General features: G+C 43.8%; 1 protein-coding gene across 1 annotated transcript; it reads left to right on the top strand.

The window, feature by feature from the left end:
- Window positions 1-20: 20 nt before the first annotated feature.
- Window positions 21-22,316, top strand: LOC147457051 (uncharacterized). Its single transcript, XM_086513266.1, has 8 exons — window positions 21-122; window positions 237-533; window positions 891-1,016; window positions 3,299-3,539; window positions 21,080-21,119; window positions 21,176-21,287; window positions 21,466-21,598; window positions 21,699-22,316. Exons 1-8 carry the CDS (start codon window positions 21-23, stop codon window positions 22,292-22,294), a joined length of 1,647 nt encoding a protein of 548 aa, XP_086369392.1. The 3' UTR covers window positions 22,295-22,316.
- Window positions 22,317-22,399: the final 83 nt, after the last annotated feature.

The raw sequence follows: 22,399 nt of genomic DNA on the forward strand, positions 1-22,399 counted from the left end.
TCCTTCATCTGGTTTAGACAATGAGCAGAGAGCTTTTTGAGTTCCAGCTTGAAGGGAATCAGATTATTCGAAACAATGCTGTTGAAGATGGCTTCATTTCTCTGTGTTCAACAAGCCCAAAGGTATGCAAACCTCCACAGGTTCCACAATGGAATATCCAATTTGACGCACTCTCCTAGCAAGACCTCTTTAATAGTGAAGGGCTGAGGGTGAGAGTCCTTACAACAGAAATGTAGTGCTTCAAACTTTTCCTTACTGTAGGGGCAATCTATAAACAAGTGCTTGATGTCTTCTTGAGAGTTGCATCTCTTGTACCTTCCATCTCCAACCTTAGCTTTCATAGCTCTATGGGCTGTCCAAATCCCCTTATGAATGATCAGCCAAGCCAGGAAACTATGCTTCACAAGTATAGCGAAGCTCCAAATGCATTTGAACCTGTACTCCCATTGTTTCGAATTCCAGCTGCACCCCCATCTTTCATTGAGCTTTGCCTTGAGACCTCTGTCAAATTCTTCCAGTTTATTGAAGCAAGTGTATCCTTTCCATGCTAAATCTTGCAGGGTCCATTCTTTCCTGTGTTGGATACCTATATTGTCCTACAATTCTGAGGCAGCCTTCATCCTGTATAAGACCTCAGAAGTACAACTAGAAGTCAACTAAAAAGTTGATGTGATCTGTTGCTAGGTCATCCAATTACCATTGATTTGCAGGTCCTGCCATGTCCTTATCCCAGCTTTAAAGCACTTGTGGGCTCTTATGGATAAACGTACTTTTGTTGTTTTAGAAGCCCAGCCAATCCATACAGAGTCCTGCAAAAGAAAATGATTAGAGAGGACAATGCGTTTAGGTAAATTTAGCTTCCTTTTCATTGTGAACCATGCTTTCCACAGGTTGACAGTAAGTTGACTGCCCACAGGCTTGATGTTCCAGGAAGAGTTGATCATATCCCAGATGTTCAAGTTGGACCAAGCTCTGTAATCCTTGAGGTGGAATCTTGTGAGGTCTCTTTTGATGAGGCAAGCCCAAAAATCATTACTGGAAGCTACCCTAACTATCCATTTACCTGCCATTTTGTTAGCCATGTATTCTAGGTTGAGCACTCCCAATCCTCCTTTAGTCTTATGCATACAACAGATGTGCCAGGCCACTTTGGGTACTTTTTGAATAAATTCATTCCCTCCCCAAAAAAATCTTCTTGCCAGCCTGACAACTTGCTTCAACTGCACACTTGTAGGTTTCCAGCAAGATAAAAAAAGATTAGGGAAGGCAGTAAGTAATGATTCAGAACAAAAGTCCTAGATGCTAAGGAGGGTTGCATGGATTGCCACATAAACACCTTTCTCCTAAATTTAGATAGGACCCATTCCTATCTATGTGACATTGACACTTTAAATCCCATAGGTATTCCTAGCAGTCTAAAGATCTGGCCATCAGGAATTTCTGTGCATCCAGCAGCTTCAACAGTAGCAAGGGTCAGACCATTGGATGCTTTGAAACCTGTTTTATGATGATTAATCTGTGAACCACTTGCAAGACAAAAAAGTTTCAAACATTCCATAAAGGTGTAAGCAGAAGACTGGTCTGCATTACATAAGGCATTTGTATCATCCGCAAACATCTATAGACATAGCTGTTCACTAGAACATGCAATCTTGATGCCCTGTATTTTGCCTTCCTGCATCTGATGTTTAACAAGCCAGCCCAAAGCATCAGATGTTATTGCAAACAATAGCGGGGCCAATGGGCATCCCTATCTGATGGATCTCATGAGGCCTATTGCATGTGTTAATTCACCCATTAAGGCAACTCTGGCAAAAGCATTTCCAAAAAGCACATGTACAAATCTGATAAATCTTTTGCCCAATCCCATATCATACATAGACTGCAAAATAAGTTCCCACTCCATTCTATCATAGGCCTTGTCAAAGTCAACTTTGAAGAAAAAAACTCATGACCAGTTTCCAAAGCATGCTCCATACCCTCCCAAAGAGTAATAATGGCATCTGAAATGAACCTTCCTTTTATGAAGCCCTTCTACTCTTTCAAAATGAACCTCCCTTTTATGAAGCCCTTCTGCTCTTTCAAAATGAAATTGTCCATTAGTGGACTAAGTCTTCTAGCTAAAGTCAAAGCAAAGATTTTATAAATTGAAGTCAGACAGGTTATGGGTCTCCAATTACTAAGCTCCTCCTTGGAACCTCTTTTGTGAATGAGTTTAACAACGCCAATGTTGATCCAGGCAGGTAGAGCTCCTTTCCTAACAGCTTCTTGCCACACTAGTAGAATATAGGGGGCAATAAAGTCCTTGTATATAGAAAAAAAATCATTGGGAATACCATCTATTCCAAGGGATTTGTCAGCCTTGAGGTTACCAATACTTTCTTTGATTTCCCCCTCAAAGATGGGATGGTCCAGGAAGTGAGCTAAGTCAGGAGCTACAGTCTTCCTTCTGACTTGGGCAATATGAGCCCTACTTGTTGAATGTCACCATCCCTCTTAGGTTTACCAGAGAAAATCTTGGTAAAGAACTCATGAGCTATATGCAAATTTTCTTTATGATATTTAGCCAGGATACCATTCTCATCTTTAAGCGAAGGAATGAAATCTTTAGATTTTTTCTTCTTAAGCAAGTCAAACATACTCTTGTTAGGCTTATCTATCCTACCATCCCAGAATTCCCTAGTGAAAGCAAGGGCACTGCTAGATTCAAGGAGCTCTTCCTACCTGAGGGAGTCCCTAAGCTCAACAAGTTTTGAAGGAGGAGGGTCATAATTGGAAAGAGAAGCTTTAGCTATGTGTTAATCTTATGGGATGCCCATCTAAATGTAACACTTGCACACGCACACACCCCTCTTCCAAGTGCAATATTAATGCTACATGTACATGCCTATTGTAGTCGCTTTTATTTTATTTCTTGTATTTTACCTTGAGCCAGCAAGTTTCTACTTCAAAGATATTTTTCAACTTAAAAGAAAAGAGTTGCCTTGGGGGTGTGGGTTGGGGGGGGGGGGGGGCAAGAAGTAAGCTAATAAGAGCACAATCACGTGCTAGCCAGAGGAGTATGCTTTTGCAAAGTGTCCATTCTGCAGACATACAATTCCCAAGATTAACAACCAAATTTTCTATTGCTCCAGTTACTTTTGATTAGCTGGTGCAAATCAAAGCTCTGTGAGACCTTCAGAGTCTAGTGATATACTTCTTTGGCACATGTCTTTGTTCGGAGCTTTTTCTGTTGGGTGTAGTACTTTGTTCTGACAAGTACTATGTCGGGCATGGATTGAATTTAGGTATCTCACAGGTGCAATCCCGACAGCAAGTTGTTCAACCTGCTCAGGTTGGAGTGTTGAACAATGGAATGCAAGCTTGTGCTGGTGGGCAAGCATCAAGCTTTTCCAATTTAAGTCAGCATGCACCAGTTTTGAATGTTCTTGGGCAGCCACCTAGCAGTTTACCGGCATTAAATGGGGGTCCTCTAACTAATGATGGAAGTGGTGGGCAGGCTCCCCCCCAAAATTTGCAATGTACAGAGTACATTGCAAGTAAGCCAGCAAAGGATTGCGCAGCTTCAACATGCTAGGTGGGGAGACGGTTAAGGAGCAAGCTCAGTGAAGCAAGCTTTGGAGCGAGCTTTTTTTTTTTTTTTCATCCCACCACCACTACCTCCCATTGCCGCCCCTTAGCAACTATCACCACCCACAACCCTAGCCCACCACTGGTGGTTAGTGGTGCTAACTTACTACCACCATGTGCCGCCCCTACTCCTACCACCACCCCCCCCCCCCCCCCCTCCCCTCCCCCTCTCTCCTCTCTCCTCTCTCCCCCCCCCCCCCCCCCCCCCCCCCCCCCCCCCCCCCCCCCCGCGCTTCCCCTCTCTCCCCCTTGCCTTACCTCCCTTCCTGGAGCGAGCTCCACCCCTCTCTCCCCCATGTCTCTCTCTCTCTCTCTCTCTCTCTCTCTCTCTCTCTCTCTCTCTCTCTCTCTCTCTCTCTCTCTCTCTATATATATATATATATATATATACTTTTCTATAACGTTAAAATTCTCCTCTCTTTCTCTCTTTCTCTCTAAAAAAACCTAAAACATTAGCGATTTTGCTAGTGCCTTTGTTTTTTTTTTTTAAAATCAGACCCTCTCATCTCTCCCCTTCTCTCCCTCTCATGATCCCTGCAACCCATTCCCCCCCCCCCCCCCCCCCCCCCTCTCTCTCTCTCTCTCTCTCTCTCTCTCTCTCTCTCTCTCTCTCTCTCTCTCTCTCTATCTATATATATATGTCCTCCTATCTTGCTCTCCCTATCCCTCTCTCTCTCTCTCTGCCCCCCTCCACTTGCCACCCTCTCCCCACCCCCTATTCCTTTTCTCTCTCTTTACTCCCACCACACCACCCCTCGAGTCCCTCTATTGACCGCTGGGTCAACAACACAACATAACTCAAGTTTCGTACCAAAGTCTTATCTTTTGCGAGTTATGAAATGCTGCGGATTATGGCTATAAACGTCATTTGTAATGAGTAGTTATTCTAGTTTCAGAAGCCGGGGTGCAATGGCACTTCCAGATTGTAAATACAAAGCCAGTTGACCCCTTCAACCCCAATTTTGGTTAAACCTAAGGTAGCCTTAGTATATAAGGTACCTAGGTCATTTTGTAAAAAGACTTTAATCATAATCAAACTTTAGCGCTGCCGTCTACTGTGTGTGAGAGAGAAAGAGAGTGAGTGTGAGCTTCATCCTCTCGCTACGCCCGGCTCGCTCAACGCATTGGAGATCTGACTGCACCATTGCTGTAGGCTGGAGGAGAGCTACGCGACAACGCCAAGCATTCCACGCGACACGAAGCGCACACGTCGACGCATCTACGAGCTATTTGTGGCCGTAAGTGTATCAAACGATGTCTGTTTTCTGCGTACTAGTAGTCTATAGAATCGTGGCGACATAAGCTACGCATAGGTATTCATAAATTTCAGTTTCGGGCACTTTCACAATTCTGCTCTGTCATCCTACGCGTCTTTCGCAGACGGGTTTAGAGTGAGGGTTTTGAGTATAGAAGCTTAGGGACAGGTGTATCCTAGTGAGGGGATGGTGTTCCTTAAGTTTCGTACGAATCTGGCATGATTAGGTGAGTTACCTTTCGTATGTGTGTATGTGGCTAGGTGGTGTAGTTGAGGGCAGTGAGGTTCTTAATTGTGGTTTAGTTGGCCTTCCTGAGTGTTGTATGTGTAGGATGGTCTCGGCCTGACAAGCTTAAGAGATTTCCTCCGTGTGCCTATCGTGTCATCTGTGTCCTCGATTGACATTATGTTGATCTAGGTAGTGTTTGCATGCACTTCATGGGTGTGTGAGTCTCTCCCGTCCAACATTGGCGCCGCTGCTGGGGACACAAGGACCTAAGTAGGTTTCCTACTAACACTTGTGTGATGGTTGCTTGATTTAGTTTCGGCTAAAGAAAGCGTTTTTCTTAAGTGGATCCGGAAGAGGATATTCCGCGATCAAGTGGATAGCAAGGAAGCGTGTGTCTTGCCGAGGGTCTGCGACTAGATAGGTTTAGTTAGGATTGGTGGATTAGAGTAGTTGTTGGTGGTCGAGTGATTTGTGAGGTGATAAAAGCGTTTACTAGTCCGTTTGTGGCAGTGAAGCGTTTTTCTACTCATGTATGCAAAACCCCATATGATTTGTAGGAGTAGCTTTAGGTAAGTGATCCGATTCTGATCTAGAGCTATTCAACACTGAATTATTTGCTAAAGTGCTTGATTGCATTTGAAATCACGGAAAAGTGTGCTTTTGAGGGTAAAAATGCATTAAACAAGCTTTTGTGGATATTTTTGCATGACTGACTGATGCTGTGCATATAAAAGAGCATTTGCAAGGGTTCTGTGAAGAAAACCTGCAATTCTGTAAACATAGACATCCTACGCGTAGGATGTCTCAAGGGGGTTCTGGAGACCAAATTTGAAAATTTTGACTGCACCAGTGTGTTCAGAGGGTAGGTTTTACCCTAGTAACATATTGACTTGAGTGTTTTTCCCTAGTTTTGTTGACCAAAAGCCAAAAGGTGGAGTCAGAAAACGCAAAATTTCAGAAAAAGCTTAAATTGAGTGATTTTTGCATGTTTTTGCAATTGTAAAGCATACTTGCACTTTCTGAGAGCATAAGGAAGCATCAGGGACACTTCAGTCTCAAAAAATCAGCAGTAGACATCCTACTCGTAGGATGTCTACAGGGTGATCTGGGAATTTTTTTGAAAATTTGAGGTTACCAATGTGTTTAGAAGGTAGGTTTTACCCTATTTTCACCTGGAAAGTGGAAATTTGACCAAATTTTGACAGATCAAAGCCAAAAGACGAGAATTGCCAGACATCCTACCCAAACTGTGTCCAAGGCATAATTTTTGAGACCAAGCCATAGGATTACTCCAAAGGCATGTTCTAAATGTTGTATTGAATGCATGTGAGAGTTTTCAGCTCATTTGGGTGAGAAAATTGGGTTCAAAGCGGACTTTAACACTTTTGACTAAAAAAGGCAAGAACAGCTAAAAATTGGGACTTTTGAAATCCAAACCAAAATCTAAGCATAACACTGGGTTTCTGACATCAAGGGGAAGCTGTGGGACAAGTCTGGGGTCAAACAGGCCAAAAAGACATCCTACGCGTAGGATGTTATATGTGTGATTTTGCACTCCAAACTTAATTTTGAGCATACCACAGTAATCAGCACCTTAAGGAGAGTCTGTGATTCAAATTTGGGGTAATTCTGAGCAGTTAGACATCCTATGCGTAGGATGTCTAAGGCATAATTCTGAAACCAAAATCCTACTGTGACCATACCATGCTGTTGTATAGCCTTAGGAAAGCCTCCTAGTCAATTTTGGTCGAATTTGGAGTTGATTTGACTTAGGAATTCATTAGAACATACATCAGGCTTTTGAAACAGATTCTTGATCATTTGATCAGCCTATAGGTGTCAGAATCAAAAAGTAAAAATAGCTGTGAGTTTAGCACATCAAGGGGAAGCTACAATGCAAGTTTGATCTGAAACAGAGCAAAAAGACATCCTACGCATAGGATGTCTCAAGCTTGTTTTAGGACTCCAAACCAACTTATGAGCACACCACTGTGATTAGCACATCAAGGAGAAGCTGGGGTGAAAATTTCAAGTCATTCTGAGCAAAAAGACCACTGTGATGTTGGACTTAAGGGGAGTCTCTGGACCAAATTTAGTTAAATTCTGAGCATATAGACATACTACGCGTAGGATGTCTCTAGGCCAGTGTTAGGGTCCAACTGTACTTTTGACCATACAAAAGTGTTCACAGTGTCACAGAGATCCCAAATCTTTTTTCAAATTTGAATTTGGACTCATTTTGACCAATCTAAATTGCATTTCACTGTTTTGGCCATAACTTTCACAAACGGTATCGGATCGGAAAAGTTTTAATATCAAAACGTAGCCTGAGAGCGGCTCTACAGATCTTATAGCAAAACTTGAACTAAATGTATGCCAGTGACAACCATTTAGTTCAACTTTGAAAAAAACATCGTTTGAGGCCTCAAAATTCATCCGGAAGTTAGGGGTGTCTAAAAGCGACAATTTGTGAGAATTGTAACGAAACGGTTGCGGTTTTGGACATAGTTTCGACTTTTCCCTAACCAAAGAACTTGAACACAGTGGACTAAGTCTACTTGAACCAAGAAAAATCTCTTAAGCCCATAAATCATGTCTACCCTAGATTCAAACGCAGCTTACACAAGCTTGGAGATCCCGACGATAGAGGAATATCCTCCCACAATGGATCTTCCAAACTTGCAATTGATAAAGACCCATCTTGTTGAGAGAGTTTGGATGATTGGTCATGAGAGCGAAGGACTATATAGATACATTGACTACAATGAGGTCAATCTTTATAGGTGCTCAGATCCATACCTAGAAGAGATAACGGATTACAAGCTCTTATATGTCTACGCATACGGAGTCGACTATCAATGGAGATCTATAGTTGTCGACAAGTATGGACGCGAATACAGAGTTATAGAAAGCACAAATCCAGAGACTGTACTAGAAAGAGGTAGATATTTGGTCAATGAAGGACCACAAATGCCTCCACCAAACACGAGAATTCCTATAGGAGTTCCAAGAAGAGAGCCACCAGGATTCCCTTCAAGAGCGATAACGAGAGAAGGATTGGGAGAGTCTCTGGTTAGACTTGTAGACAATCGACAAGTTAGACCATCCCAAGTCTAGAAATGGGTAAACAGAAAATACTCCGGCGATAAAGATCCGAGAGATCACGTAGCAGCTTTTAGAAGAGTGATAAGAGCAGAGGAAGTTACAGATTTTGCGACACAGTTTGTGGGATTTGGATTGACTCTAGAAGATGATGCAGCTACATGGTTCGACTCGGTGGAAAAATGGGATTTTGAGACCCTAGATGAGCTGTTTGAGGAGTTTATTGAAGAATTCTCGCCAAAAGGCATTGCTCACAACACGGTCTCGCAAATCCATAGATTCAAACAGAAAGAGGATAAATCAGTACGCAAAGCATCATTACGACTCAAGAGATATGTTAAGCTCTGTCCGAGAGCGGAATTACCTATGCAAGCACGACTGATGCTGATCTTTATCCAAAGAATGAGACATGCGGGCCTTCAGAAGGATCTGCATATGATAAGGAGGATGACGCTAAACGAGTTGATCAAAGAAGCTCTTTATCTAGTGGATAACTGTGAGGAATACAAAGAAAAGGACTTAAAGAGTGAAGGAGATGACACATCCTCTCAGCACAGTGTTTCACAGATAAGTGAGCCCATTGCCAAGCCAACGGCACCTATTGATCAAGAAAAGCTTATTGACGACTTGGTCAAGAGGTTGATTCCTCTTGTAAGGTATGATTCGAGAGAGCCTAAGTGGTGTGAAATTGACAGAAAATGGACGAACCATACGGGGAAAGAGTGCTATTATAGCATGGAAAATGCTAGGGAGAGGTATGTACAACCTGTTCCAGAAGCACCTACTCCACCTAGATACATTACGGGGAATGTGCCAAGACCAGTAGGAGTTTTAAGGCCACAGCTTGAACAACAACCTTCGCTGCCAGGTGCTGGAATGCTGGTAGACATGAGATACATGCCAATGATGGAAGCATCAAATAAACCAACGCCAGTACCAGCTACAATGTGGTATAGCAACCAAAGAGAGTACTACCCTTCGGAGAAACAAAATGTGAGAGAAACACATGGAGTGGTGAGGCCAGTAGAACCTCCACCTCCTGGGTTTGAGTCGAAAGAAAGAAGGTATGAAATGGACGAAAAGACATTGCAATTCATTGCAAATAACGGCTTATCTAGGTCAAAGCTTGCTTATAGCCAAGAGGAAATGCTAAAAGAATCTCCTCAACCACAGACAGATTGTCACAAAAGTGGTGACAACCACTTGGTCAAACAATTTCCTCATACGGAGATCACTGAAGTAAATGCCTATTGTCTTGAGTGTGGCATCACTCACTTGATCCCTGATTGCCCGAAAAAACCAAACCAGATCAGGAAAATCACGACAAATGTATTAGGGCTTGTTCAGCTACCTAGTAGCTCAGAAAATGAAAATGTCGTACCAGTTCAAGTGGTTACGAGAGCACAAGCCCACAAGAAATCTGATGAGAATCCAGTGACAAAGAACACGGAAAGTAACACGAGTCCAAAGACAGATGATGGACCAAAGATAGACGCAACTAGTCAGAAAACCAAGAGCAAACGAAATAGTTGGAAAGCTAGAAAGACTAGGATAAAAGCACGCAGGGAACGAGAGCAAAAATCCCTAGCTGAGAAGCTTACCGAAGCTGAGGAGAAGATAAAACAACATGAGGGAAAGGAGGCACCTTCTCTTACACAGATGGTTAAACCTCGAGAAGAACCATCCACGGATGAGAAACCGAGAAGTTCTAGTTCAGGAGGATCTGTGTTGGCAGAGAAGGTTAATGAGACATTAGATGCCCTCTTGAAAGCCTATGATGTGAGGCTCAAAAACAACCAAACCCAAGAACATAGGTGGATGACATATCCCTATGCGGAACTAGAAAGAAAAGGTTTGAAATGTTCCAGAAAATGATTCAAATAGCCCAAGCTTTACTAGAACCACCAGTTGCAAAACCTGAGGATGTGATCCGTGTCATGCCTACACAAGTAATTCCACCAAACCAGAAACTAAAAGAGCTAGATTCTAGTCATGAGCACATACCAAAACTCAAAGACCCAGCATTAGAACCAAGGATAGTACTGAATACCACGGATAACTCTTCCGAGGGATTTCACCAAGCTATACTTGAGGATTGTAATGAGATAGATGGTTTTGACGAATTGTGGAAACAAGTCAGAGAGGCCAATGAAGCCGATGACCTAAGAAGACGAGTAGACAAAACTGGTGATGAACAAGGAGTGTTTCTACCACCAATAGAGAAATTTGAGACTAAATCTCAAATGAATCTAGACGTGCGATCGTATTGGGGCGGCAAAGGATCTGTACAATCTATGGATAGTCAACCCCATTCTCTAAGAACACTACCGTCCTACATGGGAGAGTACGAGACCAAGTCAGATGTGGTTGCAGTCCCATCAAAGAGACTGTCTCCCAACAAGGCAATCGATTCAAAGGGGCTAGTAGATATTCTATCTACCCCAGTCACCTGTACAATAATGTTAGCCGAGTTGCTCAGAATAAGACCAAACATGCAGGCTAATGTGGGTAAATGTCTAGAGAAATTTGGTGTAAAAACCCCAATGACTCGAATGGAGGAAGGCATCAAAGAGCTTGAAATGCCTCAACTAAATACTAGGCCGGTGCCATTAAACAAGGTAGGCGAGTATTATGAGGGAGAAGATGGAAACACCACCCTTCCTGTGGAGTTCAATGGTGTAAAAACCATGGCAATCCTTGACAGTGGAGCTGGTGTGGCCATTGCAACCAAAGAGGTTTGGACAAAATGGGGAAAACCTGCCTTGATATCCACACGAATGACCCTGCAGCTTGCAGACGGACACAAGGAAAAACCGATAGGACTGCTAGAAAAAGTACTTTTTACTTATTGTGGCATTGAATATGAACACACTTTTGCTGTTGTTGACTTTGGCAAGAAGAACAACTATGACATCATTCTGGGAAGACCATTCATGCGACAATTGAAAATGGTCTAAGATTGGGGCTATGACCATATATACCTGAGACATATGGAAACCATAACAAAGATAAACTTGAGGGACCATAGCTATAGGGATGTGACGAGAACACCGGTAGAGGAGTTTGATTCCGCCGCAGTAGCAGAATCAGAACTTCCAGCTTGGTTGGGTAAGCCTAACGAACTGTGGATGTGTGGAGCTTCACAATGTGGTAGCTTGAAACGTGAGGAATGTATCCTAGAGCGGGTTATGAAAGGATATGGACTATATCCCATAACCATTTCCTGAAGAAGAGTTAGAGCCTTTTGGATGGGAACACATCTTGGCTACTCTGGACGTGTGCGCCGTGGAGGATGCTCCCACAACAAAGTTTTGTGATGAAAATGGCTATGATGTCGTTCCTTATTTTGCAGTGAGTGTAATCCAGGAAAACGAAGAGATCCAGACATCAACAAGCTCTCGAAATAAGGAGCAAACAAAGAAATGTGGAGAATCAAAAGAAGAAGAAGACGACGAGTTCTATGACTCTGTAGAACACTTCAAGCTTCAAGAAGATCAACGACCCGGGAATCAATGTCATCGCTACACGAATAAAGTGCATCAAAAGTGGATTCCAAAGTCCTCCGTGAAGACACAACCACCACAAGCATCCTCATACATGGCTCCTAATAAGGAGGCAAAGACTCATCTGGGAGGAAGACGACCAGAGCAACGAGCTAACAATGCTCTAATCAATGGGCTAGAAAAATCCTCCAAGAAACTACCACCCACGAGCACACAGACAGTAACTTTCCACTACCAGTCAAAAAATCAAGGGAAAGTACAAGAAGTCAACCTTGCTGAGGATAGTAGAGATAGTGATGAATCTTACGACATCCCCTATCATCAACTCAGACCATCACTATCACCAATCCCTTCAACAACAACCATGACAGGTCAAAAGAACAGGACAACAAGTCAAAGCCAAAAAGCTCGACAAATCTGGATACCAAAAAGCCAGATCGGCCAAAAACAGATATGGATCAAGAAGACAAAGATCTCTAATGACAAATCACAAGATCCAACACCAAAACAAAAACAAGGAAAGCGTGCACGAACGGGTAAGAATATCACAAAGTCGCAAGCTTTCACAACTCAGGTTTGGGCTCCAAAGAAGTTGATTCAAGCACAAAAAAATTAGGAATTCATTTGGATTCCAAAACGACCACAATATCAAATTTCAAAGCCTGAATCCCGTCACCAACCAAGCGTACAAGGGCTGAAGCAAATACCATTGTCGACTCACACAACAAAAAGGTGGATCCCAAAGAAGTCTCTTCAAACACAAACGAAGCACGGGCAAGTATGGGTTCCCAAACGAGAGTCAGCAACAAAATAGCCAATGATCGCAAAGAAATGGGTCCCAAAGAAGAACAACAAAACTGCTGTCAATGCATCGCCGCTTGAATTCTTACAATTCTTTCAGTACAGTTAGAAGAGAGCAAGTCGCTTCAATCAAGCAACGATATAGGAGCTTCAGAGACCATTACATTGCTTAGAATAGGAAGCCTCGCCAACAAATGCCAATAAGAAAATTGCTTATACCCACATCTTGCACAACATAAATCTTTTCCATGCATTGACTGTGTATGCATAATAGGGCTACATTACAAGGCCTGCATAGGCAAAACTTTTAATTTCCCAAGCACAACACATACCCTTTGCGATACCCTGTCGTAAAGGATGACTCCAAATAGGAAGGGGGGGGGGGGCATTCTGAATGCGGAAATAACATTATGACTATTAGAGGGCAATGTTTTGTGAGATGCATTGAATTTTTGCGTTTTATTGTGATAATTTTTTGACGAAATTTAGAGTATATACCCTCATAGTAGTGTTACAGAGGAGTATGGGGACAAAATCCATATATGAGCCCCTAGGGACATGTGTATAGTGTACATAGCATTTATATTTCTATTTGAATGATTTTTTTTTTGTTGAGTTGTTTTAGGATTTTCTTTGTTTATTATTAAGGAAAAAAATTTCCATAATCCACATGAAGAAAAGACTGACGAGAGGCTGAGCACTACAAAGAGAAGAAGGTACATGAAAATGATGAAACTTCACGAAGTATGTCTCAGTAGCCACTACAACAGCCGAAGAACTTGTCACAAGCAGTGTCAACATGCAACCAAAAAGTCATACAAGTCAGAGTCGAGCAGCTATGCCACAACATGAGTGAGGTGTTAGTCCCAAAGCTTCAAGTAACATTCTCTGTGGTCTAAGCGTCTTAGCTATTCTAGGTACTGCTCAAGCTGGAAGAGTTGAGCATATTTACGTTGTGTCGCTCATGCTGGTATAGGTGAGCAAAAGAGTCGAAGTCTAAGTACTTAAGTCTGGTGAAGTGAAGGAGAAGGTCCAAAAGACACTCACGTACTGAGCACAGTGAGATACGAGTGGAGAAACTTCTACATCGAAAACCCTTCTTGGAAAGGTGGAAGCTATTGAAACATCTTTTGATGTCACATGTGCTACATTTATTCCTCAAAACACCCATCATCTCCTTCTTTCACATTGCATGCTTTTGTTAACAAATTTCTCATATATATATAGAGTGTCCCATAATTGGCACTTGTATCAGACACTCTTTCCGTGTTTCACCCAAGCACTCACCTTTCATGAACATGTACTTCACGTTCAACTACTCGACTCCAATAAGAGCGTATACCAAAGGCATTTTTTTTCCCACCGGGTTTTTTCCCTTTGGTCATCCAGGTTTTAGACCCTAATCTAAAGACACCGATCACCATCCTCTTGTACATATTTCTTCTACATCAACAATAAGGAAATGCTACTCAAATCAATTGACAAATGAATTGGAGCACCAATTTCAGATCATAGCATACTTCTCCTCAATGGCGAGTCGAAGAATGGCCTGCAATGACAAAGCTGCAGACAACACTAACAACATGATTGCACAGGAACAAAGAAGTCCCCAATGAAGAAGACCAGACATAAAAGTAATCAGAGGATCTCAAAAGCTTGTCCTTGATAATGCGCATCGAATGTTCGACAGGGTTTTGAACCTCAAATTAGAAAAATTAAGTCCTGGATTCGTCCTGACAGACAGACTTTGCATTGGAGTGCAACTTGGCCTAAAGAAGTTAAGGGTTTAGCTATACAATTTCTACAAAATCCTTACAAAGTTGTCATTGGCTCACAAGATCAGAAAGCCAATCACTCAATTCTACAGATTGTAGAAGTTGTTTCTGAGAATCACAAATACTCTGAATTGACAGATTTGCTGGAGCAAGTGATGGATGGAGCTTTCTCTATCCATGATGATAAGAGTCAAGTTCAACGACATTGGGTTCTTTTTGAATTTAGATCTGGCAGTAGACCTATAATGACAGAAACAGATGCTGCAGCTCGGAGCATGGATGTGAAAGACATAAAGTTCGTCATCAATTATAATTTTCTTGAATCATGTGAAGACTATGTACATCGGATTGGACAAACAAGACAAACTATTGCAAAGGCTATAGTCTATACTTTCTTTCCAACAACAAAACGACAGCAAAGACCACATCGCCATCGACAATCAGGTCATGTCGGGGACGACATGAACGCGGAAGGGGGGAATGTTGACCGCTGGGTCAACAACACAACATAACTCAAGTTTCGTACCAAAGTCTTATCTTTTGCGAGTTATGAAATGCTGCGGATTATGGCTATAAACGTCATTTGTAATGAGTAGTTATTCTAGTTTCAGAAGCCGGGGTGCAATGGCACTTCCAGATTGTAAATACAAAGCCATTTGATCCCTTCAACCCCAATTTTGGTTAAACCTAAGGTAGCCTTAGTATATAAGGTACCTAGGTCATTTTGTAAAAAGACTTTAATCATAATCAAACTTTAGCGCTGCCGTCTACTGTGTGTGAGAGAGAAAGAGAGTGCCCGACTCGCTCAACGCATTGGAGATCCGACTGCACCATTGATGTAGGCTCGAGGAGAGCTATGTGACAATGCCAAGCATTCCACGCGAGACGAAGGGCACACGCCGACGCATCTACGAGCTATTTGTGGCCGTAAGTGTATCAAACGATGTCTGTTTTCTGCGTGCTAGTAGTCTATAGAATCGTGGCGACATAAGCTACACATAGGTATTCATAAATTTCAGTTTCGGGCACTTTCATAATTCTGCTCTGTCATCCTACGCGTTTTTCGCAGACAGGTTTAGAGTGAGGGTTTTGAGTTTAGAAGCTTAGGGACAGGTGTATCCTAGTGAGGGGATGGTGTTCCTTAAGTTTCGTACGAATCTGGCATGATTAGGTGAGTTACCTTTCGTATGTGTGTATGTGGCTAGGTGGTGTAGTTGAGGGCAGTGAGGTCCTTGATTATGGTTTAGTTGGCCTTCCTGAGTGTTGTATGTGTAGGATGGTCTCAGCCTGACAAGCTTAAGAGATTTCCTCCGTGTGCCTATCGTGTCATCTGTGTCCTCGATTGACATTATGTTGATCTAGGTAGTGTTTGCATGCACTTCATGGGTGTGTGAGTCTCTCCCGTCCAACACCCTCCAACCCTAGAGAGAAATGAAACGAAATGCTATATTAAGAATTTTCATAAGGTACAAATGACATATGAGACCAAACTGATACAGCCTTGGTGGATATAATACAATGCATGGGTAACAAAGGAAAATGAGAGAGAAAGAGGGAAGAGAGAGAGAGAGAGAGAGAGAGAGAGAGAGAGAGAGAGAGAGGGAAGGGAGGGGCCAGCAGGGGAGGGAGAGGTAGATAGATAGATTTGTTTATCGTATGACATATGGGACCAAAGTTACATGTGATGTAGTATTTGTGTCGCTGATCAGTGATTCTTGATGGTCCAAAATTGTGGTGATGAGAGTCGCAATGGAGAGCCCACACTGTGGCTGGGAGAGGAAAGTGTGTAGGTCTAGGTCATGGCTGAAAATGTGAAGGAAGTAAGTTTACATGTGACCAAAAGCTGAGCACTCTAGAAGTGTGTGGTACTCAGGCCCTTATCACACTGGGACGGGCGTCCCACCTTCTTTCACAAGCATGGCCGTCCCTTTCATGTCACACTTGGCTTTACTTAACAAAGTGTCCCATCACTTTCAACAAACGAGCTTTGGCCACTTGGCAGAGCCACCGTGCTCTCACGCTGACGCGCACAGTTCAAATCGTTTCCTGGGCATTCGTGCCTCGCTTTTTGTTAGATGGACGCACCTTTAGAAACTTGGGAGAGAGATCGATAAGAGAGAGAGAGAGAGAGAGAGAGAGAGAGAGAGGAGAGAGAGAGAGAGAGAAGGGGGCGACAAAATTCTGAGGGAGAGAGGTGAAGTGTATTGTTTTTTTTTAAAAAGAAAGATGGGCTCACCCTGTATAACCCCTCCCCCCCCCCCCCCCCCCCCCCCCCCCCCCCCCCCCCCCTTTCTTTCTCCCTCCGAGTCTCCTACTCTCTCTCCACCTGCCACCCCTCTTCTCTTTATCTCTCTCTCCCTCCCAATGCCCCCCCCTCTCTTTTCCCCTCCCGCTATCACTCTCTCTTTCTCTCCCCCTCTCTCCCTCTTTTACAAAAAAAGGGAGGCACTAGAGATACTGCTAGTGCTTTGCTTTTTTCAAATAGCTCTCTGCACCCTCTCTCTCTCTCTCTACCTTGCCACCCTTCCCTCTCGTCCTAGTGTGTGTGTGTGTGTGTGTGTGTGTGTGAGAGAGAGAGAGAGAGAGAGAGAGAGAGAGAGAGAGAGAGAGAGATTCTACCCTTGCCACCCTTCCCTCTCGTCCTAGTGTGTGTGTGTGTGTGAGAGAGAGAGAGAGAGAGAGAGAGAGAGAGGGCATGGGGGAGAGAGGGGTGAAGCTCACTCCAGGAAGGGAGGAAAGGCAAGGGGGAGAGAGAGAGAGAGAGAGAGAGAGAGAGAGAGAGAGGGAAAGAGAGAGAGAGAGAGAGAGGGGGGGGGGGGGGGGGGGGGGGGGGAGGGGGAGACAACGAGAGAGAGGGGTGGTGGGCGAGAGAGACACACACGCACAGAGGGAAGACAACAGAGAGAGAGAGAGAGAGAGAGAGAGAGAGAGAGAGAGAGAGAGAGAGAGATAAGGAGAGGGGTTATAGAGCGACTAAGAAAAGAGAGAGGAAGAAGGGAGTAGGAGATAGGAGGACTTTAGGGAAGGGATGGTGGTTTCTAGAGGAGGAGTTGGAGGAAGGGAAGGTGGTTAGAGGAGTAGATGGAGAGAGGAGGTGGAGGAGAGGAAAGATTTTGGAGGAGGAGGAGGAAGGGAAGAGGAGGAAGCACATGGGCGGCACTCCAAAAAAAAAAAAAAGCTCGCTCCGTTGAGCTCGCTCGAAGACCTAACTCGCTAGGCGGCGGCGGCGGTAGCAGCAGCATCAGCAACAACAACAACAACAACAACAACAACAACAACAACAACAACAACAACAACAACCACAACCGCAACTACAACAACAACAACAACAACTGCAGCCCCAACAACAAGCTTCGCAACATGTAGTCTCTGCTGTTGTAGGTTCCCAGCAAGGGATCAATGTTCAACAGCAGCAGTCTTTTTCAGGCCAACAGGTTCAACTGTCCCAGTCTGCTGTTAGGAAATAAGACGTAGCTAAATAGATAATTGAGTAGATTACTTAATGGAGAGAGACAGATTTACATACACGAGATTATAGAGCAGAGAGAGAGAGAGAGAGAGAGAGAGAGAGAGAGAGAGAGAGAGAGAGAGAGAGAGAGAGTACACACGATATACGTGGTTCACCCAATGTGGGCTACGTCCATAGGAAAGCAGCCACTCAATGGCTTTAGTACTTCAAAACAAGAAGTAATTTACAAAGGGATTATACCCTTAATGGAGCTCCCGCCTTGCTTCACTCTCACCACCTCACACTCACCTTGTTGCATCAACTTCACACTATGAAATGTGTGTAGAAATGGCCTCCTTTTATAGGCCAAAAGGGCTGCCCTCTCTTATGAGAGACAGCCATGTGTAGCCGCCCTTGTGCGAATAAGTCCAAATCGGACCCTCCAATCCGCCCATGTGTGGCCGCCCTTGAGAAGACAAGTCCGCTTTTGAATTCGGCCACCGGCCACCGGCTATTGACTTCCGACCACCGGTCATTGACTACCGGCCACCGGCCAACCGACCGGTTGTTTTCCGACCACTTTCCGGCCGCCGTCCGGCCATAATATTCCAGCGAAAAAAAATATTCCGGCGAAAAAAAAAGTCTCGAGGGCCTCCGCCCCCGAGGCCTTTAAAGCTGCCCCTGATTCTTGTCCGTGAAATTTTTGGTTTCCGGTGAGGGATTTTCCTTCACGCACGATGGGTTCTCCTTATAATGGGGGCCTTACAAATGTACGCTTTTACCACAAAAAATTACAAGGGTGAATCAGGCTCCATACTTAACATCTGCGCCTCAACAACAGCAACATCAACCGCAACAATAGCCGTAGCAACAACTACCATAGCCACAAAGATTTTTACAGCTGATTCTTTATATCAGTCAGATTCCAACACCGGAATTTGTGGTTTTTGCTACATCGCCTGAGGTGGACAAAGTTTCGGCCAGATTTGTGTAGACTTGATCACAATCTAGATAGCTACTCTCTCGACTATACTTCAACACCTGATTATAATATTTTTATCCCTAGATGTATCTTGTGGTTTGATTTGGGTTTTTTTCCCATGATCTCATTGTATAACTTTAAGGGGTTTTTCCCATTTCTCGAATATGGACCTATACTCAAGGGCGCCATAGCTAGTCACTGGAAATGTTTCATTCTAAGTCAAGGAAACAACAAAATAATCTTTGCTTATAACATATGCCCACGTGCACACACACACACACACATAAATAATATATTTATATTTATTTTTTTGCCAATAAAATGGGGCTTTGACCCTTTGCATCACATAAAAGCAACCAGTCTTTATTTACATGTGTGTATATATGTAAATATATGTAGAGGGTTGTGTGTGCCAAATAAGATCCCCTCCGTAAGGAGTGTTTAAAGCATAATGAGTTAGCGATCTGACAGATATCATCTCTCTTTTTGTGTGTACAATTATATATATGTGTGTGTGTAGATACATACGCATATAAGTAACTAATCAACAAATTTGTATAATTATGGTGGTATTGCCATTATTATATTGATCAGAGGCTTGCTGTTTGGTCAATCTCCTCAAACAAGGGCTCTCCTCTTTTAAACTACTTGCGTGCGTGTTAGGGCTGCTGTCAAGGTGCCCTTAAATATCAATTTTGGTGACAATATGGCCTCAAGAGCTGAGTCTTTGCTTAGCCTCAAGTTACATACCCTCGAACTTTGGTGACAATATGGCCTCGAGAGCTGAGTCTTTGCGTAGCCTCAAGTTACACAGATTTTCAGGAAATGTGATAAATACACAACATGCACCAAGGTTACAACCTTAAATTACTGCATCTTTCCCGAGTAGGTGATTCAATTTATTTAAACGAAATTAAGAGGAGAATCGAGGGCGATTCTCCTCCCGCCAGAACCTGAGTCGCGCCGCCAGAACCTCAGTTCGTAGGGGTTGGCAGTTGTCAGATGCGCAGAGAAGTAAGAGTAGTGCCGTCAAGGTAACGTGCAGAGGAGAGAGAACGGGAGCGTATGGCAGCACTCAGAGGAGAGAGAAGGGGAGCCGGCATGCAGATGCGAACGTAAGATTTGTTTTTTTTAATTACACGTCGGCCCCCATGGAGCAACGTCTCCTATGCGCTGAAGTGGTTACAAGAGGATTGATAGGGTGTTTGCTGGGTTGGTGGGGGTTCGAATCTGAATAACTCTTTTGTAAAGGTAATGAGTCTAGTGACGCGTTCACTTGAGAGGAGAGAGAAAGAATCTCAAAGAGCATCTTAGGAAGTAATGAATAAAATAAAAGTGGAGCCAGTAGGGAATGTGAGAATAGCTGCATCTTAGGCAATGATTAATCTTTCATAATTTATTATGGAGAATCTTCTAGGATTCTCACATCGATCACCTCTAACCAACTACTATCAACTACTATAAGTTATGTGGGGAAACACGTATCGAACCCTGGCAGCCAGAGCAGGAGTACATAACGCACGAGCTAACCATCAAACCAGATTGTCATCGACGATAGAAAAGTCCCTATTTTAATATAGAAAAATAAACCAGTCCCAATCTTCGGCCAAACCGCCCTCAGGTCGCCGCTTTCCTCAGGTTGCTCGCGCGTCCACCCACGACACTAAGTGACACATAACATTAAAGAGGGGGGGGTAAGGGGATCGACGGTGCGGAAGTGAATGCGGGGAGCCCGAGGCAGATTAAACCTGGACGCGCGGCAAGTCAACGCGAAAAAGAACTCGGGCGGCGACTCGATTTGAACCCAGGGCCTCGTCGCCCAAATTGTGATGCATGGGGTAACCATCCCACCCACGCGCACATGTTGTACCCATGGCCCGAGTTTTTGGGGTTTTATATTTAAAATATAGGCGCTGCCCGGGTTTAGTCTGTGGCTGGGTTTAGTTTTTAAGTGTCCATCTACGACTGCAACCTCTCCGATTTTCGTGCACGCACTTCTCTGCCCTCGATCCCCTTACCCCCCCTCATTAATATTATGTGTTATTTAGTCCTAAGGCGCGTCCACTCCTTCACTCCATGCGTGGTGGTGATGCCCATCACGTGATGGCCGCAACCCACTATCCTTGCCTTTCGAGTTTGCTTTCCCTTCAAAATCAAAGGGCATCAGTTATGATTCCTCTCTAAGATGATTTTCTGAAAATCGTAGACACACGCTTGCACGATGCCCACCGAAATGTAGCACTTGCGCACACACCACTTCCAAGCGCAATATTGATGCTACAACTTCACGACAATCGTAGTCGGCTTTTATGTTATCTTTTGTATTTGACCTTGAGCCAAGGTGTTTCAAACAGCTGGAATGGAATCAAAAGTTACTGGAGCAATAGAAAATTCGTTTGTCTATGCAGCTTCCAATTTTGTTGTTAATCTTGGGAATTGTATGCATGCAGAATCGACACTCTGCAAAGGCATACTCCTCTGGCTGGGCAAGATGGCATGAGCGAGCTTTGGAAGATTGCTAATCGTTTTGAGGAGGAGATCTTTTATGCTGCCTCTGACCAGGTAACCATCTGATACGCAGTGTGTTGCATGCCGTCGTAAGGCTGTTAGGATGTTTGCATTCTGTATAGTGAACATTCCACCACTTCTTCGTGTCTTGACTTTGAAACAGTGGCATGGATGCATTTAACATCCTAACCATGCTTATATTGAGCTTGTGAGCTGTGGTATGCCTTCACAGCTTGATTACTTCAGAAAAATCTCTTTAAAGATGCTGAATTTGGAAACAAGGACGCAGAATGCTCCGAATGGTGGTGCTTTGCCAACCAGCACAGCTGGCACAAATCAAAGCTCTGTGAGACCTTCAGAGTCTGGTAATATACTTCTTTGGCACCTGTCTTTGATCAGAGCTTTTGCTGTTGGGTGTAGTACTTTGTTCTGACAAGTACTATGTTGGGCATTGGTTGAACTTAGGTATCTCACAGGTGCAGTCCCGGCAGCAAGTTGTTCAACCTGCTCCGGCTGGAGTGTTGAATAATGGAATGCAAGCCTGTGCTGGTGGGCAAGCATCAAGCTTTTCCAATTTAAGTCAGCAGGCACCAGTTTTGAATGTTCTCGGGCAGCCACCTAACAATTTTCTGGCATTAAACGGGGGTCCTCTAGCTAACGGTGGAAGTGATGGGCAGGCTCCCTCCCAGACTTTGCATGTACAGAATTCATTGCAGGCAAGCCAGGAAAGGATTGCGCAGCTTCAATTTGCTAGGCAGCAACAGCAACAGCAGCAGCAAGCTTCCCAACATGTAATCTCTGCTGTAAGTCCCCAGCAAGGGATCAATGTTCAACAGCAGCAGTCATTTTTTCGCCAACAGCTTCGGGAGTCCCAGTCCCAGTCTGTGCTTCAACAACAGCAACATCAACCGCAACAGCAGCAGCAGGAGCAACAACAAGCAGAACACTACCACCACTTACTTTTGCAGCAAGGGTTGCAACAACAGCAACAGCAGCAGACACTGTTGAAGCAGAACCACTCTATGCAACAACAGCAGCAGCCCCAGGCCCTGCGACAGTAGCAGTCAGCTCTTCAGCAACAGCCTCAATCACAAGGTAGGATCAACGAATGGCACAACAATTTCAGTTTTAAGTATTGAGTTATCCTGTGATTTGAGTTGATACTT

The sequence above is a fragment of the Adiantum capillus-veneris genome, chromosome 5 (assembly GCF_014529385.1).
Source record: "Adiantum capillus-veneris isolate H3 chromosome 5, ASM1452938v2, whole genome shotgun sequence".
Classification (NCBI taxonomy): domain Eukaryota; kingdom Viridiplantae; phylum Streptophyta; class Polypodiopsida; order Polypodiales; family Pteridaceae; genus Adiantum; species Adiantum capillus-veneris.

Excerpts from the sequence above, each read along its gene's own strand:
- LOC147457051 (XM_086513266.1), top strand. The coding sequence starts at position 21 with ATGAGCAGAGAGCTTTTTGAGTTCCAGCTTGAAGGGAATCAGATTATT. Across the intron at positions 123-236 it reads TGTGTTCAACAAGCCCAAAG|TGCTTCAAACTTTTCCTTAC; the intron begins GTATGCAAACCT and ends ACAGAAATGTAG. Across the intron at positions 3,540-21,079 it reads ATGTACAGAGTACATTGCAA|CTGGAATGGAATCAAAAGTT; the intron begins GTAAGCCAGCAA and ends TGTTTCAAACAG.